Source organism: Somniosus microcephalus, chromosome 16 (assembly GCF_052327205.1).
Source record: "Somniosus microcephalus isolate GS21.2 chromosome 16, FLI_Smic_1.0, whole genome shotgun sequence".
NCBI lineage: Eukaryota > Metazoa > Chordata > Chondrichthyes > Squaliformes > Somniosidae > Somniosus > Somniosus microcephalus.
Window position 1 is genome coordinate 52,738,905 of NC_141002.1, and position 22,227 is coordinate 52,761,131.

At 42.7% G+C, this 22,227-nt stretch overlaps 1 protein-coding gene across 3 annotated transcripts in view; it reads left to right on the forward strand.

Moving 5' to 3' along the window:
- Positions 1 to 5,284: 5,284 nt before the first annotated feature.
- The window catches only part of slc13a4 (solute carrier family 13 member 4), a 148,233-nt gene continuing 131,290 nt past the window's right edge, over positions 5,285 to 22,227 (forward strand). For 2 of the 3 annotated variants that reach the window (XM_086009036.1, XM_086009037.1), the window contains exon 1: positions 5,289 to 5,996. In XM_086009036.1, the coding sequence (XP_085865162.1) occupies positions 5,898 to 5,996 (99 nt within the window). In that variant the 5' untranslated portion in view covers positions 5,289 to 5,897. Of the gene's footprint in view, positions 5,997 to 22,227 lie in introns of all 3 variants that reach the window. The other variant, XM_086009038.1, reaches the window with a different exon arrangement.

Genomic DNA, 22,227 nt, shown 5'->3' on the forward strand with positions numbered 1-22,227 from the left:
GTCTTATCACCTACAACCCAACTGTTCACATGATTAGCTTCCTGGATCAGAGCAGGGAAGGCAGAATTCCTAAGGACAAATCTCATATTGCTTTGGAGGATACTTTGCATGTGCTCATAGAAAAGCTAGGCATTTTGCAAGTGTTAGCCTTTCCTGTTAAGGACCTTGAGGGGTAGCTCACAATGCTACATGCCATCTATTGCACCTGCATTTTGGAGAAGCCAGCAATGGCATAAAACAGTATGTGCCTATCATTCTGCTGCCTTGCTGTGATGTCAAATTAGATGAATTCTCCAGTCATCTGCCGAATATATGCCCAGATGGCGCCATGGATAATATTACACAGATCCCCATGTCTGCTTGAAAGGACCCAGTGACGTAAAAATTGAGTGCAGCCATCATTTTTACAACCAAAAGCAGAGTTGTCAGGGCTAATGACCATGGCCATATACAGTTGGGTGCACAGGTGTCCTATTGCCTCGTTTTGCAGCACACACTTTGAACATGGAACTCCTCACTGAGGCTTCCATATGATCTGTGTGACCTATACGTTCTTTGGGGGTGGTGGGGGGAAGTATTAACTTGAAGGGTACATACTCCTCATGTGCTGTCTCACTCATCACCTCCTACTATGTCTCCTCCTCCTCTTCCTTTATAACGACAAAGGGATGCCCAGTGGAAATCCTATAACTATTCTCCAGAACCTCACAGGGTGGGTGCAAAAATATCTTGGTGGTTTCAGTCCCTCGGCACATCCAGGGCTGTCCAGATGAGAAGTCAAACGAAAAGCTCCAAAGCTCTGTCCCACCATCAAAGTTTCCACAAACTTCCAGCTCAAAAGGTCCTCACTTCTGCCAATCTCAGCTTTTATTGGCAACAGGTACGACCCATTTATCTTGCTCTAAATTACTCCAATGCATTGCAAACATAACTTCTGGGATTTTGGTGCACCAATGCCCATGATCCTCATTTAAATGAGTTCTGTGGGAACTCAGCAGGCAGATTGAGATAAGGCCCAAATGAGCATCAGAAACTGGAGCGCGCCGATGTTTGAGGTAAAAAAGGCAAAAATATCAAAGTATTCCAATTGTTTGCATACTTCCACTGAATGGTCTGATGTTTCTTAAGTGGAGCATGCCTCAGCCCGCACAGAGTTCAATTTCACCACAGTGCTAAGGGAAATATGATCAGAACAGATGAACTGAAGAAATAGAAATATCTTGCAGAATGTGTTCCTGCATCACCAGACCCTTCACTTGATAATTGTCAGTCAATCCAAATCAAACAAACAATGCTGGGAGGTGTTTACATTCTATGTTAATGAGCACTGTCTTCATGACATAGGAATTGCTACATGCTACAGATCATCCTCTTCTGAACACAGCCCTCTAGTATGCTTTTCTGTAGGCTCCAGTCTAAGCTTGTAGTCTAGAAAAACAGCTTCCATGTAACTTCAGTTAGTTCAAAAACAGCAAGTTTTTTTTGTTTGTTCCTGGGATGTGAGCGTTGCTGGCAAGGCCAGCATTTATTGCCTGTCCCTACATTATACCATATATATAATTTAATTCATAAAAGAATAAAACCAAATACTACCACAACTCCATAATTTGCAGCAGGACATAGCTTAGCTTTTATCACGCCCCTATTAGGCAAATAAGAAATAGAACAAGGACTAGAGACTCTCCTATAAACACGCCAATGACTGGATACCCCTTCCTCTATAATAGAACACCAAGGATTGGACACTCTTGTAGAAAGGGACACTTTTCTTATTAAGCCAACAAGAATTGGACATCTTCCCACTCAACCACAAATCAGTGGATAATTTCCCACCCAACCACCGAGGTTAGACATTTTCCCAGTAGGGTAATAAGAGTTAAATATTCTCCCAGTAGGGTAATAAGAGTTAAATATTGTCCCAGTAGGGTAATAAGAGTTAAATATTGTCCCAGTCGGGTAATAAGAGTTAAATATTGTCCCAGTCGGGTAATAAGAGTTAAATATTCTCCCAGTAGGCCACAAAAAATGGGATATTATTCCACGAGGAACACAAGGAATTGGACACCATTTTGAGGATGTAAAATAAATATATACAGAGATCATTAGATGATGCAAACTCTGTCATCAATGATTAGATTCCCTTCTCCCATCTACTAGCTCATGTAGCAATGTAAAGTTGCAAAAATTATTGAACAATTAAAAAAAAACCTTTGTTGGTGTGGCTTTAACTACAAACACCTTTTAGAAGGGAAAAGTATTGGTGAAATACTGCTCATGCACAACATAGGAAGTTTTGTTCTTGCTTACTTGCCTATAAAGAAAGAACTTGCAATTATGTAGAACCTTCAATACGTCAAGATGTCTCATGGTGCTATATAGGTAATTATGTGCTTTTGAAGTGTAGTCACTGTTGTAATGTAGCCAAACATGGCAGTAAATTTGCACACAGCAATGTCCAACAAACAGCAATGAGACAAACGACTAGATAATCTGTTTTTATTTTGAGTTGTGTTAATTGAAGGATAAATATTGGCCAGGACAACTCTTCTTTAAATAGTGCCACAGAATCTTTTATATCCACTTGCGAAGCCAGACAGGATCTCAGTTTAACATTTAAGTTACAAGACGAAACCGCCGACAGTGCAGTACTCCTCAATACTACACTGAAATGTCAGCCTAGATTATATGCTCAAATTTCTGGAGAAGGGCTTGAATCCACAACCTACCATGCGTGAGAGTGCTACCACTGGGCCAAAGCTGACACCTCTTAAAAGGAACATCTGAACCTAAAGTGGATCAATGTAGACAGTTCTAGTATTTATTGACTTAACATGAAATAATGCAATTTGAATGCTCCACAAAGTTTGTTGCTTTTGCCTGATGTCCTCCTCCATCTCTATTTACTCTTTCCCCTTTCAAAGATTTTTTGCTGCTGTTATCAGCGACTACCTTTCCTCCTTCAGCCGTAATGTTGAATGATTTAGCTCAGAATAAGTCATCTTCCTTGGTGACTCAATAACAGGAACTGAAACATAGCTTTAGCCGGCTGCATGGAAACAAAGTTTAAAAGAACTGTGCACCTAGAAAGCATAATACCATTATAATAATGTTTTATTTCAGCTTAGTACTTGGTTCTTGATGAGAAGTTGGTGGAGTCATGACCCAACATCATGATCCCATGTTGTGCTCCATCATCATTGAGCATCATATCATTCTGAAAATGAGGGTGGGATTAGCCTACTAATGGTATTTCTCCTGACATTGAGGAGAACTGCTTGTGAATTAAAAGCTAAAATATCAAGCACTTGTTACACTTAATTGACTTTTCATGTAAGGAGCTGACACTGGGTGAATGCTGAAGTAAAAACAGAAAATGCTGGAAATACTCAGCAGGTCAGGCAGCATCTGTGGAGAGAGAAACAGAGTTAACGTTTCAGGTCGATGACCCTTCGTCAGAACTGGAAAAAGTTAGAGATGTAACAGATTTTAAGCAAGCGCAGGGGCAGGGAAAGGGGGGAGGGGAGGAAAGAACAAAAGGGAAGGTCTGTGATAGGGTGGAAGGCGGGAGAGATTAAAAGACAAAAGGGATGATGGTGCAAGGCAAAAGGATATGGTAATGGGACAAGTTAAGAAACAAAAGGTGAGTCTAGATGAGGTGTAAGTGGCAATGGCAGAATCATCAACAGCTGCCATGTGAAAAAAAAATAGGGGCAGAGGTTATGGTCTGAAATTGTTGAACTCAATGTTGAGTCCAGAAGACTGTAAAGTGCCTAATCGAAAGATGAGGTGCTGTTCCTCGCGCTTACGTTGAGCTTCATTGGAACAGTGTAAGAGAACATAAGAACATAAGAAATAGGAGCAGGAGTAGGCCATTTGGCCCTTCGAGCCTGCTCCGCCATTCAATAAGATCATGGCTGATCTTTTACCTCATCTCCACTTTCCTGCACTATCCCCATATCCCTTGATTCCCTTAATATTCAAAAATCTATCGAAGAGGCCAAGGACAGAGAGGTCAGATTGGGAGTGGATCGGTGAATTAAAGTGACAGGTGACCGGGAGCTCAGGGTCACACTTATAGACTGAATAGAGGTATTCCGCAAAGTGGTCACCCCATTTGCATTTGGTCTTCCCAATGTAGAGGAGACCGCATCGTGAGCAGCGAATACAGTATACTAAATTGCAAGAAGTACAAATAAATCACTGTTTCACCTGGAAGGAGTGTTTGGGGCCCTGGACAGTGGGAAGGGAGGAGGTAAAAGGGCAGGTGTTGTATCTCCTGCGCTTACACGGGAAGGTGCCGTGGGGAGGGGAAGGTGTGTTGGGGGTGATTAAGGAGGGTGAAAGCTGATAGATAACCAAACAGAGACAGGTGATGAGGTTTACACTTTTAAGTTTTGATGCTTTATTTATTGCTGGTGAAAATTCATTGACAACCTTAATAACTAATGGCTCCATATAGTATCACACAGAAGTAAATCTGCCTCGAATATTCCCATTTAAAAAAAAAAAACTTTTGGGAAGTTCTGATTCATGTGAATCATGAGAAGAAGACGTTATCTCCACGTTATGGTGAATAACTCACCTGGAAAGATGAATATAAGCAGGGCCACTGATTCACGGTGAACAAATAAGTCTCATTTTGTTTATATTACTTGAGCTTCCAGGATTGTTATCAGTGTTTGGGGCGGGCAGTCCATAATTTTGTCTGTTATATGTGGGAAAATGGGAGCCAGTTTCCTTGGTCATTCTACTGTCTGAATTCTGTGGCTTATGATTTATTTATGATTTATTTAATTTTATGTGCTGATGGGATTGACATTTGTGGGGTTACCACCTGTCTTGTTTACAGAATAGCTTGCCTGTAAATTCCAGTTTGCAAAATGGGACTTCATTATGTTCAACTTGCTTATATGTGTTATGATATGGGGGCATTAGTTAATAAGGTTCTCAGTTAGTTTTCACCAACAGTTTAACCTCAAGCTTCTTTTTAAAGGTGTCTCTATAAATTTATCAGGGATCTCAAACAGGTAAATGAGAAGAAGCGACACTGAGCTCCTCACTGTGTTTAGGGTTAGGATGGACCCTAGAGTTAAAGGGCAGGAGTATTAACTTAGCCCTGTGTCATTGGGTGCAAATCGCTGTCGATCACTGAAGGAACTTGACAACTTTACACACGCCCATTTTTCAAGCGCTACAATCTGATTGGCAGGAAGAGGTGTTTGTTATACACTGATTGGCGGGGATTCCCCGCTTGTGGGCAGGTCCTGTCAAGGCTGAAATTAACTTTTCTTTTAAAAAACAAAACGTTCTGGGGGGAAGTTTGAGGGATCGAGAGAGGCATAGGGACAGGGTAAAGGACAGGCACAGAAAGAGACGCGGGAAAGAGCTGCAGTTATTCTGGCACATCTCAACTCAACCCAAGAAAGTCACCGGTAGAACCCAAGTAGATCACAACGAAAGAGGTCCCAGAGAGGGAAAGCGTCTGCACCGGCACCGAGATTCAACTGACACTCTGAAACTGCACGGAGGAAATCAATGCATTGCACACTGACTTTGAACTGAGCAACACATCGTAAAGTGCATTCCTTAAGCAAGGCGAAAATTTGGAAAGAAGGCGTTGAGGAATTATCACTAGATACTAGAGACACGAGGGATCCGCGGAAAGTTGGAGCAGAATTACTGGTTAAAAAATTCTTGAAGCAATTGGGGGAAAAAATCGCATATCAGGAACTGGACAGGTGTGTTCGAATCGTTTCCCAACTCCAGAGCAGGCGCTACCAAGTTCCAGGAGGTTCCCATCTCTCTCAGAGGCCAGGCTTCAACACCCACTACCATCTTTGATTCCAGAGAGAAAGCCCATCATTCAATAATACCAGAAGGCTTGCGGTTTAAACACTATGGGAATGTTGAGGAACATCTGGAGAGCTCGGAAGCTGTTGCTGGTCATCTTGATCCCTCTTCTGTTATTGCCCCTGCCTGTCCTCTACCCTGACAGTGTAAGTACACTATTTCATTCAATGTAAACATGCAGCTTTTAAAAACTCTGTGGCTTGGGGTTCAGGTAATACCTCCAGTTGCTGTAAAATACCTATCAGAGGACTAGCGCCAGAGTAATCCGGTAATGCCTTATTACTCACTTAGTGTTGTATATTCAAGATCCTTAATTGATGAGGGAATAGAGATTCTAAATTTTAAGCAATAATGGAAATTAGATTGTGAGGTGACGGCTAATTTAAAAGTATCTCCAGATCTTGTAGGACCAGTGATGTTTGGTCTTCAGGATGAATGAACTGCACAGATTCCAGAGCTGCCATTCAGTGTGAGGCTGGAAAGTTTGGATATTACAAAAACAACTTACATTTATAAAGCGCCTTTAATGTAGAAAAATGCCAAAAGTGCTTCACAGAGAAAAAAATAGATACCGAGCCAAAGAAAGAGGAGGAATCTTGGTCAAAGAGATGGGTTTTAAGGAGCGTCGTAAAGGATGAGAGGGAGGTGGAGAGGTGGATGAGTTTAGGGTGGGAATTCCAGAGCATAAGGTCTATGCAGCTGAAGGCACCGCTGCCTATTGTGGGAATGGTGAAGAGGCTGGAGTCAGAGGACTAGAGAGTATTTGGGGATGTTGTAATGCAGGAGGTTACAGAGATAGAGAGGAGCAAGGCAGAGAGGGATTTAAACAGGAGGATGAGAATTTTAAATTTGAGGCTTTGGGCAAATGGGATCCATTACTGATTGAAACCATCCCTGCCCCTGTTTGTGCAATGCCCAGAATGTGTGAATTTGAACATAATTTCCTTCAACAGTGCCTAAGGTCAAAATAGAGTAATAAAGGACAAAAGGTATTAAAACCATGGGATGTGTCTTGTCCCTGCCCCAGTTTTACTCCTCTCCACAGGATGGTGAATCACACAGGGGTCTCCGAAGGCATCCCTTCACTACCTTGCCCAAGTTGTCTTTGTTAATGTGAGTCCAGAGAATGAGTTTTAGTGGGCTATTCCACTTTTGAGGCATCACAACTGAGCCCAAGCTTCTCCTCAACACACATCTACCTTCGGCAACAGCTATTGGATAGTGATCTTGAGAAGGAACTCTGGCTGATTTTTTTTCCTCCTTAACATAGTGTCTGAGGTGAATTGTAGTATCCCGGCTAAGGTCACAGAAAGAAAGAAAGAACTGTCATTATATAGCTTCCTATTATGTCTCTCAGAGATGTCCCAAAGTGCTTCATACAGAATAAATTACTTTGAAGTGCAATCACTGTGTGAACACAACAGCCATTGTGTGTACTCGTGTCCCTTAAATAGCAGTGTCCCATAAACAGCAATGGGGTGAATGATCAGTTAATCTATTTCTGGTGGTAAAGATTGAGAGAAGAAATTTGGTCAAGATACCAGGTGAATTTCCTGTTCTTCTTTGAAAAGTGCCTTGGGATCTTTAACATCCACCTAAATCACAGAAGCAGGCAGACAGGATCTCAGTTTAACCTTTCACATGAAAGACAGCACCTCTGACAATGTAGCACTTCTTCAGTATTGCACTGTAAGTGTCGGCCTGAACTTTGTGTTCAAGTGCTGCAGTTAGGCTTGTAGCTGCATTTTTCTGAATCAGTGGCAAGAATGCTACCAAGTTTTGAATCTGGGATCTTTCAAGTCTTTATGCTTCATAATCACACTGAGCTATTGGAGGAGCTCACATCATGGATGTTAACCTATCATTGACTCTAATTTCTACCCCATAACACTTTCAAAGGAAACTGTATGCAGAATAAGGCTCTGCCCATGTTTTCAGGGTAAAGTTGGGCCACAGCTGTCTCTGTGCCCAGCTTCTGAAGTTACTTTCAGTGATGTTATTCCGCAAGGTAAACCCAACCCAAAAGCTCATCTCTTCATTCTTGCCCTAGGGTATTTTTTCAGACATTGGGGATATGATCACAGTACTGTGCATTATTGGGTGGGTTCTGCAGTACAATACCTTGATTTTACTAAAAGGGCAACAGTTATAGCACAAAGAGCACATCTGTCATTTACAGATTTCAAAAATGCATGGGATATTTCAGTGAAATTAAGAAAACAGCCCTTAGTGGTTAAATATCGAGAGTCAGATAATATGCACTTATCCCACAATGCATAACCGTTTTTTTAAAGGGTGAGCCCTTGTCTTTCAGGGCCCCTTTGAAATTAAACAGTTACAAAAAGAATTACGATGAACTTTGGTATCGGTAAGATTCAAATTTACAGCCAGATGTAATTAAGAAGAAGGCGCTGATGGAGGAACAAACCACATCAAGGGCAGTGGGTGTCTGATCCAATTACACAATGTTGATGGGGTCATGTCTCAGTGCACTTTACATATTGTAATCTGTATCAGGTTTTTTTTCAGGATTACATTCAAAAACAAAGATAACAGGAGATAAGTTTCTTCAACTTACACACTCCATCTCTAATAAAGAGGTAAATGAGTAAACGGGATGAAGCAAAGGATTAGCATGCAGCTACGCGCTGCATCCATCATATCCCATATCTGTTGGAATTCCTGTATTCTGCAGGAAAGTTTGCTGGTAGATTGGCATTCCCGTTAATGATTGCTGTATTTTTAAAAAGTGGGATATGCGTGCCATGGAAATCTATACTACGGACACCTCGGGGATCTATCAAGCCAGCAATTTTAAATATACTGGGCTCATTGCTGGAGTGCTGCTTGTGGGTTAATGAAGTCCATCAGTCTCATCCAAATGAAACTATTGCATTCCTTTTACTATTTAGCAAAATTACGGAACAATTTAATTTTTGATTCCTTTTTTTTTGCTGTGTCCTTGTATACATACAGAGAAAAGTACGAGAAAAACAATGGGCATCCTGAAGTAAAGGTCAACTTGTGTCCTGGGAGCACTCGATGAGCTGACTAAATGTTTAATTCGAAATCTTTGTGAAACTGGTTTCGTATTCACCAATAGTTCTGTGCGGCTAATGAAAAGTAATCTGCTCCGAGCAGGCCACTTGTGTCACTGCTGCTGTCTTTCATGTTTTTCAATGTTTGGTCCACAAGTACAATATGTTTCCTGATATATCCTGAATCAATAAAATGTACCCGAGCCAATTTATCTAGAATCAGTCCTCCCAAAGGGATTCCCTTGCACATTTCCAAAGATAGGCGAATTGCAGTACCTTGTTTTTAAGTCTGTCCCTGACCATATCCCACTTTTAAAAACACAGCAATCATTAACAGGATGCCAGGATTGTCTCCCCGTCTCCTATCAAACTTTCCTGCAAAATACAGGAATTCCGTCTATTCCCCGTCTACTAGTCTGATGTAATTTAACATATTCAGAGGAGTGTTATTTTAGACTTTATGTTAAAGAAAACAAGAATATTGCACTGGAAATAGAAAGTATATACTTTCACTAACTCATTTCTGTCAATCAACTACAAATTCAACATTTAAATCATCCACCCATTTAGTGTGGTAGGGGTATAATAAATATCAGCATGAAGCAACAGGGAGTTTGAATCTGTTTTGGAGGAATCTGATTACATGTCATCTTTACTGGAGTAGTGAGACTGGTTGGGGGAGGGGGGCGGGTGTTGGGGAGTGCACATTTCCTGCTCTCATCTTATTTTGGATTAAACATATAGCTGTCAGGTTCAGTCCAGGGTTTGTAATGAAATAGTTGTTCCCTGCAGGAGCAGGAATTGCTAGCTACAATTGGATGTGGTGCTCCTGGGCCAGGGAGGGAAAATTCCAGCAAGGATTCATGCTCTCCATTACCATCCAGAGACTCAGGCTTGAAAGTGCCCATGTGTGGCCATTGGATGAGGATAGGATTGGGTTTTGGCTGTGATGCTCATCATGCTCAAATAGCCTACCAACACATGCCATCTAAGCTGAGACAGTGGCTACTTGGGCAGTGATCCAGAGAGTCGATGGTACTCGTGGAACCATATCTAGGTCACCACCTTCAGGAGAGGGGACAGATCTTAAAAAGTATGTCTAAATTCATTCCTTTTCAATTTACTTTGAAGTTTAATTTAATGTAATATGAACATCACAATAATTGGATACCCTGGAGGGACTGTGGACTGTTTGTCAAGGGAGCTGCATGCATTTGGAAGCAGACACATCAGTTTGTGAAAAGCAGTCCACATATATAACAAGAACTAACTGGTGGTGGCTGGTCTTACACCCGATCACAATAAAGATGGGTTTATACAATGGCCACGTTCTTGGGGAACTCTGATAACACGAATGTAAAGAAACATTTTGTCATGGATTGTTTTAATCATCAAAACTTGACAAGGTTTTCTTGCAAGTTGTTGTGGAGTCAGATGTCCGTTTAAAAATACACAAACTATGAAGCACAACCATTATAACCCAGAAATATTTGAATAAAATTAAACATGGGAATATTATACAGCAATATTAGACACCCACACATCGCATGTGCACCATCCAAATCATCACCTGCTCCATGTCATTGCTCTAAGACTGCACATGTAGATTCTCCATTTATTTCATTTCCCTTTGTTTGTGTCAGTGCTTTTCATTCCTTCAATCACAATTTATGAATGAATACGTTGTCATCCGCTGTGCCATATGAAACATTTTTTGTAAGGTGCTCTTCCCCAGCCTTTAGTAAATAAGCAATGGACAGGAGAATAACGTGATCTAATTGTGAGTTGGCAACCAATGATGTTAGAATTAATGTTAATTCCAGTTCCAGGAGAACATCACAGCTTCCACGTGTTGTACCCACGTGGGTCCTGGTGTGAAATGAGTAGAAGTAGCACACGCTTGCAATGTCATTGCTCATGTGCTGGAGGAGGAAAAAATAGAGGGGAAGTGCTCCACAAATCATTCGTTTGCACCTTCTTGCAAGTGGTTCAGACCAAACATTGACCAAGGTTTTGAAGCAAGTCAACTGTAGCCAGCATCTGGCCTGAGGAGACCAGAAAGTATTGAAGAGAAATTAGAGGATTCATGCCCCTCAAGTATTAGTGATGCAATGGTGTCACTGCATCACCAATTTATTCATGTATACAAATCAGTAAAAGCTAGTGCACAGGTAGAGAAAGTAATCAAAAAGGCCAATGGAATGTTGGCCATTATCTCAATGGGGCTGGATTACAAAGATGAGGAAGTGATGCTTTGGTTGTACAAAACCTTGATCAGATCCCACCTGGAATATTGCATTCATTTCTGGGCACCGCACCTAAGGAAGGATACATTGGCCTTGGACGGGATAAAGCACAGATTCATCAGAATTATACCGGGGCTTAAAATGTAAAATTATTAGGGCGGGTTGCCCCCTCCCCTACGCTCACCCGTCCTGATGTTCCGATCGACCCCCATCCAATGTTCCCTTAAAGCCGCACAGCCATGCAGTGCATCAGGGATCCTACGCAGCTGGCTTTTCGATGAAAAAACCCCGCATGCATGGTATTTTGAATGGCCTGGGCAGCCCCTTAAAGGGGCCGTGCGGCGCCAAAAAAAATTAGAGGAAACATTGCCCCCATCCCTAATCAACTCTCTCCTGGTTCTCCCCTCCCCTCCACCTTTAAGACCTACCTGTAGGCTGCTGTAGTGGCCCGAAATTCCAGAGGTCTTCACTGGCTAGCTGCCCGAGGGCACCCAGTAGGTGTGTACAGCTTGCCAGTCTGATTTTAATGAGGCCCGTGGCCCAATATCAGGTTGTTCTACGCTGTTGTGTTTTAAAGTATAGTGTATTCATGCAAGTTACCAAAAAATGTCTCTGAGACAATGCGTAGTTAAGATGCTAATGAGCTGATTTTGATGTTATTTCCTCACAGACTTTGGATAATGAGTAATTTATTAGTCTGTCTCAGTAAATGATAAACCAGTCATTGTGTTGGAGAGCTGCTGATCCTAAGCACTGGCCTTTTCTTTCTGGCTGTGAAAAGTGAGGAAAAAAACAGAGACAGACATAGGCAGGGAGGCTATTTAAACAGAATGTTGAGCAGTAAGGCAGGTCATTAAAACAGAAAGCTGTGAGGTAGACAGGCCACTGACTGCTGCGTGAAAGTTAGAATGTTGGGGAGATATTTTGTTTAGGTCAAGCAAGATGACCCACCAATGTGGGGCAGTGTGTTGTGTTCTTTATTTTGTATTAGTACATAATGATATGTTGCAGAATTAAATTAAATAAGTCCGATCATAATTCACCTGGCTGTGAAATAAAGCAGCTTTTTGATTTGTATCAAGCTTTGTCTCACCAAAGGGTCACTTGTACCACCTTTAGAGAGACTTTAGAAGCACATGTGCAAAAGACACAAATAACCAGTTCACTGCTAGTTTATGTTCTCATGCAAGTAAATATATGGCACTGTAAGTCAAATCCCACAAAAGTAAGATGCTCAAATCAATTATGGGAGTGGGACTGAAGCCAGTTAACTCAAGAAGGTATCTACAGCAGACCCAAATTTGTACCACTTCTTCATGACTACAATGCTCAAGAGGTGAATGAAATGAGTAATGAGATGAGATTTTTATTGGGACTTTGGCAAAAGATAACCTTGTTAATGGAAGAATAGCCTGATGAAGTCAGAGATCTTAACAATCTTGACTTGAACTTGTAAACTCCATGCTTATAGCTTACAAAGAGCAACCGATGCCTCCCAACTATGGTTGCTAATTTTAACAATTCTAAAACTGAATTGGGGCAGAATGGGGGTGGAATAATGACTTGAGTTCTGATGTTTTCTTTGCTGATGAAAATTCATTGAAAGCATTAATAAATATTCTGTATTGCAGTATACAGATTTAATTATGAATGAATATTCTACCCCATAATAGACTGAAGAACAAGGTCAGAGAATGCGAAGTCAGGGGACAAGTAGCAGAATGAATTGACGGCTGGCTTCAGGACAGAAAGCAGAGAGTAGGAGTAAAGGGTAGCTATTCACTGTGGCAGAAGGTGGGTAGTGGCGTTCCACAAGGATCAGTGCTGGGACCACTGCTGTTCACAATTTACATTAACGATTCAGACTTAGGAATCAAAAACACAATTTCTAAATTTGCAGATGACACCAAATTGGGGGGGATAGTCAATACTGAGGAGGACTGCAACAAGTTACAGGAGGACATTAATAAACACGCAGAATGGGTATATAATTGGCAAATGAAGTTCAACAGCGATAAATGTGAGGTATTACATTTTGGTAGGAAGAATAGGGAGATCACTTATCACTTGGATGGTGCGAGTCTTGGTGGGGTAGAGGAACAAAGGGATCTTGGAATACAAATACACAAATCACTAAAAGAACGACACAGGTTAGCAAGGCCATAAAAAAGCAAACCAAGGACTAGGGTTTATTTCTAGAGGGATAGAATTGAAAAGTAGGGAAGTTATGCTAAACCTGTATCGAACCTTGGTTAAACCACACTTAGAGTACTGCATACAGTTCTGGTCACCATATTGTAAAAATAATATAAAGGCACTGGAGAGGGTGCAGAGAAGGTTTACAAGGATGATACCAGAAATGCGAGGGTATACATATCAGGATAGGTTGAACAGACTGGGTTTCTTTTCTCTTGAAAAAAGAAGGCTGAGGGGTGACCTAATAGAGGTCTTTAAAATTATGAAAAGTTTTGATAGAGTGGATACAGAGAGAATGTTTCCACTTGTGGGGAAGAGCATAACTAGAGGCCATCAATATAAGATAGTCACCAAGAAATCCAATAGGGAATTCAGAAGAAACTTCTTTACCCAAAGAGTGGTGAGAATGTGGAACTCACTACCACAGGGAGTGGTTGAAGCGAATAGTATAGATGCATTTAAGGGGAGGCTGGACAAGCATATGAGGGAGAAGGGAATAGAGGGTTATGCTGATAGATTTAGATGAGGAAAGATGGGAGGAGGCTCGGGTGGGGCATAAACGCCGGCATGACCTGTATCTGTGCCATATATCCTATGTAAGTTGACAGATTTCATATTTTTATTAACCGTCTTAATTTTGGTGTCCACACACAAAAATTATCCATTAGCTGCCTCAGATGTTCTGGGAGTTTATAGAATGCAAAGGGTAAGTCGTCAAACCGTAACAGACCCTGATGCAATCTGCTGTCACAACCCCATTCTGGGCTCATGCAGAAAAATGTAATTTGTTATATGTTCTTGAGATGTGGATGATGTTGGCATGGGTGCATTTATTTCTCATCCCTAGTTACCCAAAGAAGTTTGGCATGGGTGCATTTATCTCTCATCCCTAGTTACCCAAAGAAGGTGGTGGTGGACCTTCTATTTTGTCTCAGTAAATTTGTTCTGATGTATCTGGGACACCAATGTTGGTGATACAGAAGGCTCAATTTGGGAGCCGTTCTGAGAAGGGAAGAATTGTATTTTATACAAGGTAAAGTTTAGTAGGAATCAATCCTGATTCACAGCAGAAAATTACCACTTGGCTCACACCACTTGCAATCAACTCATAGTTCTGCTCTTTCACTTCTGACTTTATTGAGATTAATGGATACATTCAGTGACAAGCGTGTATGATGTAAATACTGGGTTAATTGGACCAAGGCTAGCAGTGCCCATTAAATAGTGCACCAGTATATCCAAGGCCAGTAGCATCTGTAGGCACCACACTTAATGCACCTGTGACTATTTCTTTGAGTGTATTGTGTGCTGGGGAACCTGTTAATATTACATTGAGTGTGTCCAGTGCTGCAGCATCCATAAGCACTGAGAAGGGAGGGTGGGAGAGAAGATTATACATTAGTGGTCAGGAACTGAAAGTAGCTGGACATTGAGTATAGTGATTGCTGCAGGAGCCAAGTGCTCTCACAGGTCTGTAGTGTGTGGAGCAATTAGAAAGAAAGAACCTGCATTCATATAGTGTCTTTCACATCCTCGGGATGTCCACAGCTAATGAAATATTTCTGAAGTGTCATTGCTATTGTTTTGTAGGAAAACACAGCAGCCAATTTGCACACAGCAAGGTCCTACAAACAGCAACAATAGATAACCAGATACACTGTTTTTATGGTGCTGATTGAGGAATAAATATTGGGCAGGACACCTGGAGAGCTCCCAACTCTTCTTTGCATAGTACCATGGGCCCTTTCACTTCCTTGAGCAGGCAGATATGTCCTTGCTTTAATGGCTCATCCAAATAACGGCACCTCCAGCAATGCAGCACTCCCCCAGTACTGCCCTGAATTGTCAACTCTGATTATGTGCTTAATGTGGCTTGAACCCACAACCTTTTGATTCAGAGGTAAGAGTGTTGCTCCTGAACCCAGGCTAACACTATAGTGGCATTTAGTTTTAGTTGTAGTATAAATACAATATGTCAGGGTAGGTACGCATTTAAATTTATCAAAGAATGTGATAAGGGTCCAATCATGTATTAAGTGTTTTGATGATGGGAAATGTCATAGATCACATGGTGTAAGCCTACACTGTACAAAGTAGGTCACCTGTTAACACGCAATGGTTTCATCATTAAAATGATCATGTTTTTCTTTTTGACCTGTACTGTACATTTGGCAAAAAAAATCTTGTGGCGCAAATCTGTTTCTGTAAATTATTTATTTTTAAAAGTGCACTTTGCTGACAGAATTTTACAATTGAATTACAAATAATAGTCACCATAATAACCACATTCTGTGTTACCTGAGCAGGTTTTAAAATTGACCTCTTTCTGTTCTACCAGATTGCAAAGCTTTAAAGATTTAACCGTCTATCCCAAATGCAGTAAAGTGTTTTTGCTGATTGAACAACAATGAGCTCTTCTTATCACCAGGGGGAATGTGCTACTGTCATAGTGCAAACTGCCCGAGGCAGATATTGTGATGACATTTGGGCAAAGTTTCTGAATGAGTGGATCCTGGAGAGTTAGCAGCATTAATAACTATGGCGGGATATGATACAATAATTATAACAAACATGTGACTTAGATTTAGTCCTGATTAACATTTTTTAGGAGAGATAGGGAGGGGAAAAGGGGTGTTGGATGGCAATGTTAGTGAGGATTCTATCAGAACGCTAGACTGTGCGTAATTATCTCAAGAACCCAAAGATGAGGAAGTTCTGCTTCAGTTGTACAGAGCCCTGGTCAGACCTCATCTGGGGTATTGTGTTCAGTTCTGGGCACCGCTCCCCAGGAAGCCTTTGAGGCAGGCACAGAGCAGATTTGCCAAAATGATACTGAGGCTTAAAGAGTAAATTATGAAGACAGGTTGCATAAACTTGGCTTGTATTCCTTTCACTGCGATCGATAGATTTTTACTAGGTAAGGGTATCAAGAGATTTGGATCAAAGGCGGGTAAATGGAGTGGAAGTACAGATCGGCCAAGATCTAATTAAATAGCATAACAGGCTCGAGGGGCTGAATGGCCTACACCTGTACCTATGTTCTTATGTTCCAATGTAAGGATGCTCTAGGGGGTTATATTAAGACAGAATCTATATGGAAAGACTTAACGAATATAAACAGCATTACAGGCCACCAAGCAGTGAAAATGAGATAGAGGTGGAGATCTGCAGACAGATCAGAGAGATATGTAAAAACAAGGCAATAATTTTAAATGATTTTAACTATCCCAAGATAGACTTGAATAAAGGTAGTCAAAGTGGGGATGCTTTTTAGAATACTTTCAGGACTGCTTCCCAGATAAGTATATTTCTAGTTCAACAAGGAAAGAAGCTATGCTTGATTTAGTTCTGGGAAATGAAATGGGACAAATAATTAATGTGAGAGTAGGTGAACAATTGGGAAATAGCGACCACAACATTGTTAGGCTCAATGTAAAAATAGAAAAGACAATGAAGAGTTAAAGATAAGGGTGCTGGGCTGGAAAAGAGCAAAGTTCAATTAGATAAATTAACTGGGCAGAAAAGTTAGCAATCAGGACAACAGGTGAAATTGCAAGAGTAGGAAAAGGGGCTACAGGTTCAAACTTGTGAGGGGTAAATTAAGGTCTGATACCAGAAAGTTCTTCTTCGCATATGGAATGAATTTCTGAAAAAGAGGTAAAATCCCTGGAATCACTTAAGAACCAATTACAAACTGCAATGGGGACATTAGGATCATTCTGGCTGGATGAACTTTGATAGGCCAAATAGCCTTCCTCATCCTAATTATCGTGATCAGCAGTGGGAAATCTTCAAATAGGAGATGGATAACGTATAAAATAGATATATTCCTATGAGGCAGAAAAAGGGGGTTGCTCAAAGAATAGAGTTGTGTGAATAAATGGAGACTAAAGCTAAATTGAAACTTAAATGGGAGGTATCTGATAAAACTAGTGCGAACAATACTAAAGATAGTCAAAAGGGATATAGAAAGTGTAGTAGGGAACCGAAATGAGATTAGGAGAGCTAAAAGAGAATATAGTAAAGACAGGCAGAAATGTAAAAAGAAATAGTGAGAGATTTTTATCGGCTTGTTACACAAATTTAGGCATATAAGAAGAAATGTAGCAGCATGGATAGAAAGTTGGTTGAAAGACGTGAAACAAAGAGTTGGAGTAAATGGATTGGGCTTGGATTTGAGAAGGGTTGGAAGTGGTTTACACAATGGGTCAATGTTATATCCACTTTTGTTTTTGGTATACATAGATGATTTGGACTTAGCCATAAGAAACACAGTATTGACATTTGTAGATGACAAAAAAGTAAGAGGTTTGGCAAACTGCAAAGAAAACTGTAAAAAAAAACTTCAGGAGGACATAGACAGGTTAGCACAGTGAGCAGACAGGTGGCAGATGCAATTTAATGTGGATAAGTGTGATGTAATACATTATGGGATGAAAATTAACAAATGGAAGTACACATTCAGTGAAAGGAAGTGGGTGAACAGAGAGACCTAAAGATTCAAATAATTAAGGCTGTAATTTTCCGGGGTGTTAGCGGATGGGATCGGTGGTGAATCGGGTGGAAACGCGCCTTTCCCAATGTCGGGTTTGTCAACGCTAAGCAGACCGGACAGGCAGTGGCGGGCAACCCAATTAAACACATATATATAATGTACTTACCAGACCCTTAACAGGCTTTTTTACCTTACTTTTTAACTTCAACTTCATGGCCATGGGAACCACGCTGTTCGGTGACCACGTCTGTCGACCTGAGATGGGAGTTCGGTGGCCATTTAAAAAAAAATTGTTCCTGGGATGTGGGCGTCGCTGGCAAGGCCAGCATTTATTGCCCATCCCTAATTGCCCTTGAGAAGGTGGTGGTGAGCCACCTTCTTGAACCGCTGCAGTCCGTGTGGTGAAGGTACTCCTACAGTGTTGTTAGGTAGGGAGTTCCAGGATTTTGACCCAGCGACGATGAAGGATCGGTGATATACTTCTAAGTCAGGATGGCGTGTGACTTGGAGGGGAACTTGGAGGTGGTGGTGTTCCCATGCGCCTGCTGCCTTTGTCCTTCTAGGTGGAAGAGGTCACGGGTTTGAGAGATGCTGCCGAAGAAGCCTTGGTGAGTTGCTGCAGTGCATCTTGTAGATGGTACACACTGCAGCCACAGTACGCCGGTGATGGAGGGAGTGAATGTTTAAGGTGGTAGATGGGGTGCCAATCAAGCGGGCTGCTTTGTCCTGGATGGTGTCGAGCTTCGAGTGTTGTTGGAGCTGCACTCATCCAGGCAAGTGAAGGGTATTCCATTACACTCCTTACTTGTGCCTTGTAGATGGTAGAGAGGCTTTGAGGAGTCAGGAGGTGAGATACTTGCCGTAGAATACCTAGCCTCTGACCTGCTCTTGTTGCCACAGTATTTATGTGGCTGGTCCAGTTAAGTTTCTGGTCAATGGTGACCCCCAGGATGTTGATGGTGGGGGATTCGGCGATGGTAATGCCATTGAATGTCAAGGGACGATGGTTAGACTCTCGCTTGTTGGAGATAGTCATTGCCTGGCACTTGTGTGGCACGAATATTACCTGTCACTTATCAGCCCAAGCCTGACCATCATCCAGGTCTTGTTGCATGCGGGCATTGACTGCTTCATTATCTGAGGGGTTGTGAATGGCACTGAACACTGTGCAGTCATCAGCGAACATCCCCATTTCTGACCTTATGTTGGAGGGAAGGTCATTGATGGAGCAGCTGAAGATAGCTGGGCCTAGGACACTGCCCTGAGGAACAGTGATATCCTGGGGCTGTGATGATTGACCTTCAATCACCACAACCATCTTCCTTTATGCTAGGTATGACTCCAGCCAGTGGAGAGTTTTCCCCCTGATTTCCAATGACTTCAGTTTTACTAGGGCTCCTTCATGCCACACTCGGTCAAATCCTGCCTTGATGTCAAGGGCAGTCACTCTCACCTCACCTCTGGAATTCAGTTCCTTTGTCCATGTTTGGACCAAGGCTGTAATGAGGTCAGGCGGAACCCAAACTGGGCATCAGTGAGCAGGTTATTGGTGAGTAAGTGTCGCTTGATAGCACTGTCGATGACATCTTCCATCATTTTGCTGATGATTGAGAGTAGACTGATGTGGCAGTAATTGACCGGATTGGATTTGTTCTGCTTTTTATGGACAGGACATACCTGGGCTGTTTTCCACATTGTCGGATAGATGCCAGTGTTGTAGCTGTACTGGAATAGCTTGGCTAGAGGCGCGACTAGTTCTGGAGCACAAGTCTTTAGCACGATAGCCAGGATGTTGTCATTGCTCCAGCTGATTCCTTGACAGCTTCAAATGTACAGTAAAAGCTCCAAACTGACAGAGATCACTTTCCTCAGCCACAAGCTGTTCCTCACTGCATATCCACAACAGATTCACCATGCTGCAAGTCTTTCCACAAGTCTCCATCCAGTCTCACCTCATTACCTCTCTCACCATTGACAGATCGCTTCTGTCATCTGTACTTCACCTGCCATCTATTCTATCAGCATGGGTGCCATTTATACTGTCTCACCTTGGTCCTCAGAATCGGATCACAATGAGCCCCAACAGCAGCAGCACCAGGCACACCAGCAGCACCAACAACAACACCACCAACCTTCTCCGCAATCACCTGATGCTGCACAGGACACAGGGCATCAGCATCTGAGCACATTGCAGCCCAGGAGGCCAGAGATGGCCTCAGCATGGCCAGATTTACTTAACTGTACGCTATACACCCTGGCTTCCACATGATATGCCAGGTTGGCACCACCCCACACCAACACCATAAAGCATCCCTACAATGCCCAAGCCATTCCTTTCACACTCATCACCGTTGTGTCGCACCATTCACTGCAACTCACTAAGCCACTTCCAAAGGTGCACACAAATCTGTCCAAGACCAGAAAGTGTTGAAAATAAGGATTTCAATGTTTGACAGCACATTCATAGAAACTTTACATAAACATTGGATAAAACACCCAAGTGCCTACCCTTGTGTGTTGTTAGTTGGTATGATTGCACTAGGATGAGGGTGACTGTGAGGGCTGGCTAGTGAGATGGGGCTGTGATAATGTAGATAGAGAGGGATGGGTGGAGGTGCAAGGTAAGTTGGCGTGAGTAAGGATGTTAAGGAGTAGGGTAGGGAATCAGAGTGATGGCGATGTGATGAGAGGCACAGCAGGATGTGATTGAGTGTGGCTTTGTACTAACATTTCGTGATCTAATGAGATCATTGAAAGGTTTGCGCCACTGCTCCAAGGTTCTCCTGACCACATCCCTGCTTGTGCCCTCTTGTGCAATGTGCAACCAGGCTGTTTTGGTCTCCTGGGGAGGTCTCTGCCACCCATGGGACAGGAAGAGGACCTCCCTGTGTGCTCTGAGTCATGGGAGAACCTGGGTGCAGCCGAACAAAATGCGGCGAGTGTCTCACCTCCTGACTCCCCAAAGCCTTTCTACCATCTACAAGGCACAAGTAAGGAGTGTGATGGAATACTCTCTGCTTGCTTGGATGAGTGCAGCTCCAACAACACTCAAGAAGCTCGACACCATCCAGGACAAAGCAGCCGGCTTGATTGGCACCCCCTCTACCACCTTAAATATTCACTCCCTCCACCATCAGGGCACCGTGGCTGCAGTGTGTACCTTCTACAAGATGCAGCAACTCGCCAAGGTTTCTTCGGCAGCACCCCGCAACCTCCTCCACCTAGAAGAACAAGGGCAGCAGATGCATGGTAACACCACCACCTCCAATTTCCCCTCCAAGTCACACATCATCCTGACTTAGAAGTATATCGCTGATCCTTCACATCGCTGGGTCAAAACCCTGGAACTCCCTACCCAACAGCACTGTGGGAGTACCTTCACCAAATGGACTGCAGCGGTTCAAGAAGGTGGCTCACCACCACCTTCTCAAGGGCAATTACGATGGGCAATAAATGCTGGTCTTGCCAGCGACGCCCACATCCCATAAAAATTAATTTTATAAAATGGGCCAAATGGCCTCCTTCTGTGCTGTAAACTTCTAGGGGGCGATTTTCCCCAGATACTTTAGGCATTAAAGAGCCCCTGAGGTGATCAAGGTGGGGTCTTAAGCTGAAATGCTGGTTTAGCCTGCGATTAGCGCAAGACATCATCTTGGTAAAGGAGTTGAAGCTTGTACTAGAATTGGCTGCCTAGAGAATTGTTAAGGGGCTAATTGCCATTTAAATTTCCTGCTAGCGCTCATTAAGGAGGCTGCACGATATTTTGGTGGATAGTGCTTGACCTAACGCCCTCTCCTAACAGCGACCAGCTGATTGGGAGTAAACAAGTCGTTGCAGAGGATTTCGAGTGCTACTTAAAGCTATATTACCTTTTACTGTTCACTTGCTGCTGGAGGTTTGAAGAGGACTTTTGAAACACATAAGGGAGACTTTCTGGGACACTTTGTCAAGACTTCACCAGCACTCTATCAACATTTATTCCAGAAATTCTCTGAGGACTTCACCTAAAAATAATAAGTGCTGTGCTACTCCACCTTGTTGGACACCTTATAGGAGTCACTAAGAGAAAGGAAGTGCTTGATTATCGGCATCTTGCTTAGCGTTCCCCTTGGACTGCAGGAGGAATGGGAGGAGGACATGAGGCCAGGCAGAGCAGCACCAGCTGCTGCAGGAGAGAGGGACAAGAGGTACAGGAGGGCGAAGCAGACTCCTTCCCCCCCACCCCCCTCTGCCCTCCCTCGGCAGGTACCGGACATCCCTCCTCCTCTGGACCTCGTCCACCAGGACCTCGTCCAAGAACCTGTGCGCCCTCTCCCGCGGTCCCTGAGCCATCCTGAAACCTGCCGCTGTGTGTCAGCCAGCCCACTGCACACCTTCAGTGGAAGTGAGTGCATGGAGCCCA